Raw genomic sequence first — 12,234 nt, forward strand, 5'->3', positions numbered from 1 at the left:
TACCCTCAATGTGTTCATTTGTCAGGTGTTGCTCCACCAAAAATTGAGATTAGAGGTAATTTATAAATAGTAAAGTCCCACAGTTCATGACTTCCTCTTCCACGATTTTGTTTATCCACACAAAAGTCTTTATAAATCAATTCACCCATTACGGGTCCAAATGTTCGCTTAACCGCAGTTGTAAAAATAAAAAATAGAAGCCATCTTTAGAAAATGCCAAAAAAGGAAAAGCTTCCTAAATAGAGTTTCAATAAAGGGAAGTGTCCATGACGTATTTCCCACAGTAGAAAGTGCGCACAGCTTGTGCATCATCTGCAATTGTTTGCACGTGTTCCATGTTGCTGTGATTTAATCCCTGATCACAGTTCACCTCCACTCTCAAGTAAAGTACTGTAAGTGTGACAGCTTTTACACTTTTGTTTTCTTAAAACAATTTTCCAGTCAATTTCTTTAATTTTATTAAAAACATAGGCCAGGATTTTCCCCTCGGCGATTTGGGGGCGGGGTCCGGTCGCCGAGGGGAAAATGGCACGGGATGACATCAGGAGGAATCCCCAACGTCATCCCGGTCCATTTAAATTTTTGGGAAGGCGGGTAGACAGCGAAATCAGCTGTCTGCCCGCCGACCTGTCAATGGCCAATTGAGGCCATTGACAGGCTAATTAGAGTAACTAAAGACCTGCCCGGCCAACCTTAAGGCTGGTGGGCAGGCCAGGAGCCCCAGCGGGCTCCAGATTATTCATGAAACTTCTTTCACTGGCAGGATGAAGTATCATGTTCGTTTTGTAAAAAATTAATAAAGTTTATGCGTTCTTTATTAACATGTCCCATCTCGTGTGACATTGTCACATGAGGGAGACATGTTAATAATTTTTTAATGTTTCTATTTTTAAAGTTTTTTCCACTGTCAGTATTCTCTCTGAGACAGGACTTTGCCTCAGGGAGAAGTGCGTTCTTTCGCGTGCATGCGCGAAAGAGCACACTTTGACAGATGGGGATTCCCTCCACCCTGGAACAGGAAGCGCATAGCGCCTGCTGTCAGGGATGCCGCTGGGCGGGCCTTAATTGGCCCGCCCACTTAAAATGGCGGTGGGCCCCGTTTCAGTGGCGGGGGTCGGCTGGCTGCCTGCCGCCAAGCCGGTGGGGCTCGCCTGCCATCCGAGGGCAAGATTCTGCCCATAGTTGTTATTGCCTTTGATCCTTTATACATGTAAAATTTTAGGATGGCTGGAATCTATCTAATTGACTCCCATTGTAAAGTATATTTTTCGTTCACCATTTCGCCATGTGCGAGGTTTGGCGGAAAAGTAACCCCCGAGAACAGTGGGACTTTACTGTACTACAAGCAAAGGAGGGGAGTATAAATAGAGGGAGAACAGACTTTTGGGGGGTTAGTTATTTTTTCTTTCATGGAATATGGGCACTAGCATTTACTTCCCATTCTTAAGAATAGATTCAATGTAAGTTTGCACAGGCTGTTTCCTTAAATTTCAAAACTTTTGACTGTATGCTTCAGGGACCAACTCATTTCCACTCAAAATGGCCTTTTTCTCCACATCATAATCCCTAGAAACTTTCTCTGACAGTGAAGCATAAATTTCCTGTGCTCTACCTGTCAATTTGCTCTGCATGGGCAATGTCCAGTTTTCCTTTGGCCAGTTCATCTGTTTAGCTATCTTCTCAAGTGAAATAAAGAATGCTTCAACATCCCTTTCCTCAAACATTGGAGGGGCTTGTATAAATTTAAACATCTCCCCACTGGGTTCTGATCTGGAAATAAGTTCTGCCTCTCATACTGGTGTCTCTTTTTTTAACTGTCAGCATTCTAAGCTGGAATTCTCTCTATCTTTCTCTTTCTTCCTGTTCTAACCTTCACCATTTCTAACTCCCTTTGAAATGCTCTCCTTTTCTTTCTCTTTCTCTGCCCTTTCTGCCTGTTCCCTTTGGAATACCCTTTCTCTTTCCTTTTCTTTTTCTTCTGCCTATAGTTCCAATTTTTTTTTATTTGCAACTGAATTTGAGCCCATTCCAATGAACCACCCCATGGAGAACTTGGTCTTTTGGGTATTCCTTCCAATTTCAAATGCTGTGCCATATCTTCAATTATCTCTGCCTTCCTAGCTTTGACAGGCAATCCTACTCTTAATTTACCTGCCAATTCAATTAACATTGCTTTTGGGATCCCTTGTAAAATCGTCAGTGACATCTCTTCCACTTGCAGGAAAGCTTTAGCAGTTTCCAGTGCCATCTTATTTTTGACAGTACAAATCTGGTGTTTCCTTTTAGCTTTTATTACTCACTAAATCTACACCCAAATTGTCATTGTCTTTTGTTCCAAAAATATCCTGGACCTGAGTGCCCAAACGTTGTCACGACTCACTGGGGATATTGCACTGTAATATCAAGTCCCACTGTTCCCCGAGTCACAACAAATATGAACAAGTTTGATCAACCCACCTAATTGTTTAATTTAGGCTAACAGAATACGAGCACCAGGTTTGTAAACTTAATAATAAATAACTGTTTATTGAACAAATTGTCTTTAACCAGTGGAAAAAGAAAGAAATATGAACTGCTAATTTCTAACTCTACAACCTAAACTCTACCTCTTCTTAAATCCCTATACGCACACATACAAGACACATAAGACACACAAAAACATGGATTTTAAGGGTGGGATAAACAGTTCAATAGCACCAATTCCGGAGTACAGGATTCGATGGGTTGATTTTGGTTGATGTCTTCCAAATTCCTTTCAGTTCTTTGTTGATGACACGAGGTGGTCTTCCAGCACTTTCAGTCTTTAGTTCACTGGTTGAGCACTTACCTTTCAATGTCTCTAACAGTGATTTTCTCCTTTTCCTCTTGACTGAGATTTTTGGAGAGAGCAGGTTATAGAGCTATGAAGAGAAAAAGCCAGCTAGCTATTATTGTAGAATTACTGGAATCTTACACACATAGGAGAGAGGGGTTTTAGGTCTTTTTCATTTCAAGCTTGGAACTATTCTGCTGAACTGCTCTCACACAAACCCTGGTCAGGAGTCATAAAATGTTGTTTCCAGACAGTTCCCCATTAGATCAAATTCCTCCTCGGCACCTTCCTATCTTTCATGGCACACTTTGTTCCAGGACAGCAACATTGTGTATTTCCCTCACACTGTTCCCATAGGCATGTCCTTCAAACTGCAGCCATTGTAATTTTAATCCAATGTCCAACAGAAATAAAAGTATGTGGTCTTTACAACCGTCCAACAGGAATAAAAAGATATGTTCTTTACAGGAGCTCTGGACTTTAATAAAACTCATGTAGCACTAAATTTAAGATTCATGTCATTTCATTCTACCAAATCATTCTCATCCATGCCCAATATCGATGAGATCATTAACAGTCATAGGGTTACTGGTTTGGGGAGTTACTAAACCACCTCAATCGTGAAGCAGCACTTCTATTTCTTAAGATTAGACTGTAAACTTGTCACCATGGCAACAGAAAACATTTCCACAAACAGCCTTAATGAGAGATAATTATACAAGGGAAGAAATGTCCAGTAGGAGAAGCTTCAGGTCACATATATGATGCAGCATTGAGTTAGGCAAGACTGCTCATACTAATTGGACATTGAATCACTGCTGCCTGACCAAACCTGTATTCGCTCCATATTTCAAACCTGTTCCTTGATGCTGGGCCTCACTTTCTCGCTTCATATACATAGAGGTTCTGAGATGTATCCATCAAAATTTTGATGTCACACTTACACAAAAGAAAGTCTCCAAACAGAGAAAGATGATTGATTTTCTGAATTGTGATTAACTTCAAGTTCTGCAGAGGGCTATTTGCCTCTAATTGATCTTAGGAAGACACTACAATTAGAACTGTTCTTAAAAGGGGTACATCAGGGTTACAGCACAGGTAGCAGCAGAGTAACACATTGTGTTATACTCCAGTATTTATAAAATGGAATTAAGAGGGCAAGAGGGAGGAAGAATGGGGAGAGAAGGGAGAAGACTGAGTTGCAAGGAGTGATTGAGGGGAATAATGTGGAGTGAGAGAGAATAGGTGAAGGGAGAATGGGGAGAGGAAATAGGTGTGAAGGAAAGGGGGGAAATTGCCAAGTCTAATGAACTAGCAGAGGGTGAGAGAAAGACGCGGACAACATTTACAACTGTGCGCAAGAAGGTGGATGAGTGTGCAAGGTTCTTACACATTAAAAGAGAAGGAAGAACTGCCAACCCCCTAAAGTGATAGGGTGGATGGTCGTGAAGCTGATGTCGGTAGTGATGAATTTTGAAGAAAAGTTAGAAAAAAAATGAAAATGAGCAAGAAGGGAGGATGTTGTATAGAGTAGAAGAAAAATTTAAACCTAAGTCATTGGGGGTGATTTCCAACTTACTACTGCCATGTGGGAAGAACCACCAATTGGTACGAGTTGCCATCTGACTTATCCCAGCCAGACCTCAGTTTAGGAAACTCTTTCGAGTTACCAACAGTCACAGATTGCAACTTCTTTCGAGTACAATCACAGTTCTTGGTTTTCCAGGAGTGGGACATGAACCCACAACCCTCTGATTCAAAGGCGAGGGTGCTATGAACTGAGCCACAGCTGACACCTCAAGGAAGCTGAAGTTCCTGCCAGAATGGACAGTGCTCATTAATATATGCAAATCATGGTTAAATGATGTAGCTAAATCACCAAAACCATTTCACCTGACCCACATCAGAACTGTCAGTTCCTCCACCCATCCAGCAGCATGAATGAAACATGACTGGAGGAGGTCATTTCCAGCCGTATTTAAAGGGATCCTCAACTGCTGTCAGTTAAAACATGGCAAAGGTTTGGGAGGTATTTTTTTGCCTTTATGGTTTTGCTATTCAGACTACAATATTCTGAACTCTTAAGGGGCTTCTCGCAACTCACTTCTTTCTTTGTAGGGATCCTTTTGTTAATTTCACTCTAGCTCAAAGGACAGGAGATCTTGTGGTACAATGTGTAATGTCCCCACCTCTGAGCTCTGTGTTCAAGTCCCATTTCAGGACTTGATGCCCATGGAAGGTGAGTTCATAATGTGGCCAAACCTGTTGATTATCAGTCTGTAAATTGTTCCAATATGCCTGATGACAGGTGGTAAGGGCGGGAGAGTTTCCTGGTCAGCCACAAGATGTAGAAGCAGAAGTAGGCCATTTGGCCCATCAAGTCTGCTCCGTCATTCAATAAGATCATGGCTGATCTGATAATCCTCAACTCCACTTTCCTGCCTTTTCCCCATAACCCTTAATTCCCTTACTGGTTAAAAATCTGTCTATCTCAGCCTTGAATAATGACCCAGCCTCCACAACCTTCTGTGGTAGAGATTTCCACAGATTCACTACCCTCTGAGAGAAGAAGTTCCTCCTCATCTCCGTCTTAAATGGGTGACCCCTTACTCTGAGATTATTGTGACCCCAGCACTGATCCCCGTGGCAATCCACTAGTTACAAGTTGACATCCTGAAAATGCCCCCCTTATCCCAACTCCCTGTCTTCTATTAGTTAGCCAATCCACTATCCATGCTAATATACTACCCCCAACACCATGGACTCTTATCTTATTAAGTAGCCTTATGTGTGCCTTTCAGAAATCCAAATATATTACATCTATTAGTTCCCCTTTATCTATCCTGCTTGTTACCTCCTCAAAGAATTCTACTAAATTTGTCAGGCATGATTTCCCCTTCATGAAGCCATGCTGACTCTGCTTGATTATATTACACATTTCTAAATGCTTTGCTATTACATCCTTTATAATAGACTCTAACATTTTCCCAATGACGGATGTTAAGCTAACTGGACTATAGTTATGTTTTTTGTCTCCCTCCCTTTTTGAATAAGGGCATTACATTGGCAGTTTTCCAATCTTTTGGGACTTTTCCAGAACCTAAGGACTCTTGGAAGATTACCACCAGTGCATCCACTATTTATGTAGCTACTTCCTTTAATATCCTAGGATGCAACCCATCAGGTCCAGGGGACTTATTGGCCTTTAGCCCCATTAGTTTCCCTAGTACCTTTTCTCTAGTGATAGTTATTATATTTATTCCCTTTTGCCCCTTGATTATTTAGTATTTTTGGAATGCTATTAGTGTCATCTACTGTGAAGACTGATGTAAAGTATTTATTCAACTCCTCTGCCATTTCCTGGTTCCCCATTATTATTTCCCCAGCCTCATTCTCTCAGGGGCCTCTGTTCACTTTGACCTTTTGCTTCCTTTTTATATATTTAAAGAAGGTCTTACTGTCTGTTTTTATCTTATTTGCTAGTTTACCCTCAAAGTTTATTTTCTCCCTCTTTTTTTAGTCATCTTTTGTTTTGTTTTAAAATTTTCCCAATCCTCTGGCTTACCACTAATCTTTGCCACATTGTACTATCTTTAACTTCCTTGGTTAACCATGGTTGGTTTATCCCCTTCCTAGAATCCTTCTTCCTCACTGGGATATATCTTTGTTGTGAGTCATGAACTATTTTCTTAAATGCCTGCCATTGTTCATCAACTGGCTTTTCTGCTAAACTCCTTTCCCAGTCCACTCCAGCCAACTTTGCCCTCATTCCTTTGTAATTACCCTTATTTAAGTTTAGCACAGTTGTTTCCGACCCAAGTTTCTCACTTTCAAACTGAATGTTAAATTCTACATTTTATGGTCACTGTTTCCTAGAGTGTCTTTTACTCTGAGATCATTTCTTAAACCTGCCTCATTACACATTACCAGATCCAAAATAGCCTGATCCCTGGTTGGATCCACAACATATTGTTCTAGGAAACTATCCCGAATATACTCCATGAATTCTTGCTCATGGGCTACCTCTGCCAATTTGATTTTCCCAATCTACATGAAGATTAAAGTCACCCATGATTAATGCACTGCCTTTTTTACATTCCCTTATTATCTCTTGATTTATTCTCTGTCCTGCAGTATAGCCACTCTTAGGGGGCCTATAGAATACTCCCACCAGTGTCTACTTCCCTTTGTTACTTCTTACCTCCACCCATATGGATTCTATATCTTCAGATCCAAGATCATTTCTTGCTATCGTACTTATTCCATCTTGGACTAACAAAGCTACCCCACCACCCTTTCCTTCCTGCCTGTCCTTTTGAAAAGTCACATACCCCTGAATATTTAGTCCCCAGCTTTGGTCTCCTTGTAACCACCTCCATAATGGCTATAAGATCATACCCATTAACCTCTTCTTGTGCCGTTAATTCATTTATTTTGTTCTGAATACAATGTGCGTTTAAGTAAAAAGCCATTAATTTTGCCTTTTTAACATTTTTTCCTCCTTTGACCCTATTTGCTGCTGTTTTTAATATTTGTACACTCTGTCCCTTCCTGTCACACTCAGGGTATCAATACCTAAATAGCTGCCCCGCAATGCTGCCGTATCCTTGTTAACTTACATATCCCCTCTGCGGAACCCTCCCCCCACTATTTAGTTTAGAGCCCTCTCTGCAGCCCTAGTTATTCGATTCACCGGGACACTGGTCCCAGCATGGTTCAAGTGAAGCCCATCCCACTGGAACAGCTCCCTTCTACCCCAGTACTGGTGCCAGTGCCCCATGAACTAAAACCCATTCCTCCCACACCAATCTTTGAGCCACGCATTTAACTCCTTGACTTTATTTGCCCTATACCAGTTTGCCTGTGGCTCATGTAGTCAACCCCAGATTATTACCTTGGAGGTTCTGCTTTTAAATTTAGCTCCTAACTGTTCAAATTCTTTCAGCTAATCCTCCTTTCTAGTCCTATCAATGTCGTTGGTACCAACGTAGATGACGACAATTGGATCCCTCCACTCCCATGCCAAGTTCCTCTCCAGCCCTGAGGAGATGTCCTTAGCCCTGGCACTGGGCAGACAACACAGCCTTCAGGACTCACACTCATCGCTGCAGAGAATGGTATCTATCCCCCTAATTAAACTGTCCCCTACCACTACTACATTCCTATTTCCTCCCTCCACTTGAATAGCTCCCTGTACAACAGTGCCGTGGTCAGTTTGCTCATCCTCCCTGCAGTCCCTGCTCTCGTCCATACAGCTTGCAAGAGCCTCATAACTGTTGGGCAGTTGCAGGGGCTGAGACTACCCCCTGGGTCCCCATGCCTGCTTCACTTGCAGTCACACATCCCTGTCCCTGATCACAGACCAAGTTTGAATTACCTAATCTGAGGGATGTGCCTGCCTCCTGGGGCCAAGTGTCCAGGTAAGTTGCCCCCTCCCTGATGTGGCACAATGTTTGCAGCTTGGACTCCAGCTCCTTAACTCAGATCCAAAGTTCCTTGAGTTGCAAACACTTACTACAGATATGTTCACTCTGGATCACCTTGGTGTCCAGCAGCTCCCACATGCTGCAGCAGCAACACATCACCCGTCCTGCCATTGCTATCAAATTTTATTTAATTAATTACTCTAGTACCCCTGCTCTGAAGAATCCCTCACTCTGCAAACTGCAGAAGTCAACAGCAAACCACTGCAGTACTTTGCCAAGCATAATCATGGACCAATCCAATGGAACTCCGTGGTTGCCAATGCCCTCTTAGGGTAGAGTACGAGAAGGAGGAGCTCAAAGGGCTAGGAGGATCAGCAACAAGAGGCAAATCTTACCACCCCCAATCCCCACCCACTGACCAATCCCTCATCCCTGGGTCAGCACCCAATGCACCCCTTTTCCACAATCCCAACCCAGTGACCCCCTCCTCCCTGGATAAACACCCACAGAATTCCCTCCTCTCCAGGTCAGCATCTGTCTGCTTTTAGGCTGGACTGTCATTTCAGTCTAATTATTAAATTAGAAGACAATTTTTAATCCATGTGCGTTGTGAAATTTTTGATTTAAATTTTTCAATGAATTTTCAGCAGGAGCAAATATCAGGATCTCATGGCTACCCAGAGCCTTTTTGATCCCAGTCCAATGTTAGATTAATTAGAGTGCTGTCTCTATCCACAGACCTTGTACGATCTGGTTCAAACTGATCTCCTGAACCGGTTCAAAGTTTTTCTTCAGAAATGCTGAATGCAAGGGATATGAATTCTTTCCTGTATGTTATTCAGGGATGGATCAGATAAACATATAGTTTATCCACACTGGACCATTTAATACTTTTATCCAAGAATTTACCAGAAATAAAGTGGATAAGTTGGGATCAACGACAAAAGGAAGGAGTCACATGACATCAACCAACAGCAAATTCCTTTTTTTTTCTTAAAACAAATTGGGAAATCACATCAAACGCCACATCCAAGCTCTCTCATCAACCATACTCCTTCATGGTAAACTCTCTAACTGGGGGCTTACTCCAACACATGGTTTGACCTTACTTGTGACTTCTTTGATGTTCTTATATTCCTTTCTTTCTGACCAAGAGCAACAGAGAAGAACTCCTCCAATGACTAGAATGCATGTGGCTGCCCAACCCAGGAAAAGAGCATTTCCCAGCTCCCTCTTTAAGAAGATGGGAATCTGGGGGTTGGAAAAGTCAAGAATGATGGAGTTTGCAGTCCAGGACACTGGGATAAGAACACACAGCCCGACAAGGATGAAGAAGGTGCCACCAACCACAGTGATCTTTGTCTTGAACCTCTCATCCTCCCTTGCACATTTGACACATTTCATTCCCACACTTAAAATGATAATGGCTGCAATCCCAGGAACAATGGGCATGCACATGAGGGCTCTGGCCAGTTGAATGTCTGGTGGAAGCGCCAACTGTGATTCATGTGTCTTGCACTGTATGTACCCTGTTGCTTGATAGATACAGTTCACCCAGATCCCTTCCCACACCATTTCAGGGGTGAGGATATTACTTCCAATGAAGGATGTCATCTTCCACTGTGGCATTCTGATGGTCCTGCAGGCCATAATCCATCCTAATATCCCAATGAAGTATCCATGCAAATGCAGGGTCTTGCTGGCCATTCTCTAGGACAGATCTCTCTCTCTCTCCCTCAGATATGTTCAGCAAAACCACAGTTACACTGCTCAGAGACACTCCGTTGAGATGTGTTTCTGTGCTCTGGAATCTCCAATGGTTAAGGAGCAGGATTGCTTGAATCCTCTCCTCATCCTGTGGCAGTGAGATCAGAGTGATGGAGCCATCTTCAGGTGCAGTCACTATTTTGACTGCTTCAGATGTCAGAGGATGGATTTCAGGTCAAGGGGGTGAGGGAGGAGAGGGTGGGCAATGGAGAGTGATGAACGTATAAAACTCCAATGGTCAACAATAATCGGGCAAAGCAATTAATTAGAGATTGTGACGAAAGGGATGAACACTAAGGAAGTATTCTGACATCGATGCAAATCACAAAAATAAACACTGCTGGAAACGAGAGGAAAGATAAGACAATCAAGTGCGGATCAGGAAAGATGAAATCAGTCCACCCGTGTGCTGGGGAAGTGATTCCCTTGGATGGAGAAATGCAAATCATTCAGAATAAAACAACAGTGGAACATGTCGTGTGTGATGTTCTCCTTTTACAGAGACTGTGCACATCAGAGTTAGTGTAAAGAGATCAGATTCTTGCTAATAACCCATGGCTAATGTGTCACTATTTATGGAAAGTGTTCAGCAATCCACATTTTTAATATTCAATCTGAATTGATGTAGATGTTGATGATGTCCAATTACAGCTTCTTTCTTCAATAAAGACACGCCCACAGATAGCAGCTTTACTAAATTATTAAAAATCTATCAATTAAATTTTAATTAATTAAATATAAGGTTTGGCAAAATCCCATAAATACCTCAGCAGGTCTCAGATCACAGATTCTCTAGTGTAACATGGCAACGGTGTCCATGGTAACATGAATAACCGGCTGCCCCGATGGCATGGCTAGAATCAGAGAACCCATGCATTCCATCTGAAACAGAACAGCCAATACAGAAAAAAGACAATAATTGAGGTTCAGACAGTGAGTAAATCGGGGGCATTCAACACCACTCGTGTATTAACGAAGCCTCAGGGTATTGTGGTTTAAATGTGTTGTTGCTGTACCTCTCCCTAAGCCAAGAGGAAGGTGGACTGAGACACATAAAGCCCACAGTTCCGCACATCAAAAGGCACTGATAGAGGAACCATCTTAACAGGGGATCATTGCCTGAAACAGGTGTGTGCTTGGATAAAAACAGAAAGTGCTGGAAAAATTCAGCAGGTCTGGCAGCACCTGTGGAGAGAGAAACTGTTTTGCGTCCTTATGACTCTTCTTCAGGGCCTATTTCTGTTGGGCTGTGTGGTTTGAGCCCTGATTAGCTGTCCCAGCTGTATAATAATACCACCCCTCACTTGCATGAAGCTTGAGGGTTTATTTTATAGTTGACCAGGGGCGTTGCACCTTGGGAGCTCCACCTACACAGAAGCCCCCAGTACACCTCAGTCTTCCACTCTCTATAAATATGGGGGTCCTTTATGTTCCCAGATAGTTTTTGCAAGATGTTAGCTGGTAATAAGTAGTGGGGGAGGGTGCAATATTCTTTTCTCAACCAATGCCAGGTTAACCGCTTGAATATCTCCACTTATGGGAGACCTTGTGTGCTAAATGTTCGCCACATTGACTATATCACAGTGACTACACTTTAATTCCATTTTTGTGAAGCACAGTAGGGTGCTTCTGAGATAAGGTGCATTCTCTTACTGAGCTGTAAATTAAACCTGCTCGAGCCAAAGGGCACACTTAAATCTTTTTGACTTGGTTTCTGAGGGGCCCATCACTAACCTAATTAGGTCGCCTCTCTTCACATTATTTTTCATAATGATCAGTCAATTAGTCTTGTATTAGTTACTCTTTCATTAACTTTACACCAAGTCCAATCTTCTCTCTAGACTGATCCACAATAGTAGATCTAACTTGTTAGGAAATGAACTCAATCCCAGGCTTCCTTAGCCCTGCGCTGGTTGGAAATGGACAGAACTGCATGGAAACCTATCACTGGTGTTCAGGCTTCCTACAGCAGAGAAAGATTAACTTATTTTCTGTCCAACAAGAACTTGCAATTCAGCATCACGCACTACCATTACCAAGTTCTCCTCACAGCAATTACTGACATGCACAACCCTAAAACCCCTTCCTTTACACCTCTGAGGAACAGTCATATGGACTTGAAACATTAACTCTGTTTCTCTCCCACAGATGCTGCCAGGCCTGCTGAGTTTTTCTAGCATTTTCTGTTTTTATAACAGCTTGCATTTGTATAGCATCTTTAACATGGTA

At 42.3% G+C, this 12,234-nt stretch overlaps 2 protein-coding genes across 2 annotated transcripts in view; both read right to left on the bottom strand.

Moving 5' to 3' along the window:
* Positions 1–12,234, bottom strand: part of LOC144696035 (palmitoyltransferase ZDHHC18-like) — a 313,950-nt gene that overhangs the window by 14,504 nt on the left and 287,212 nt on the right. The gene's annotated exons all lie outside the window — the stretch shown is intronic.
* LOC144695477 (claudin-4-like) lies at positions 9,295–9,945 on the bottom strand. The gene has a single exon (XM_078566354.1). It carries the CDS (start codon positions 9,943–9,945, stop codon positions 9,295–9,297), a length of 651 nt encoding a protein of 216 aa, XP_078422480.1.

The sequence above is a fragment of the Cetorhinus maximus genome, chromosome 21 (genome assembly GCF_964194155.1).
Source record: "Cetorhinus maximus chromosome 21, sCetMax3.hap1.1, whole genome shotgun sequence".
Classification (NCBI taxonomy): Eukaryota; Metazoa; Chordata; class Chondrichthyes; order Lamniformes; family Cetorhinidae; genus Cetorhinus; species Cetorhinus maximus.

Bases quoted from the DNA above. Each gene is read 5' to 3' on its own strand.
- LOC144695477 (XM_078566354.1), bottom strand. From the start codon at position 9,945: ATGGCCAGCAAGACCCTGCATTTGCATGGATACTTCATTGGGATATTA.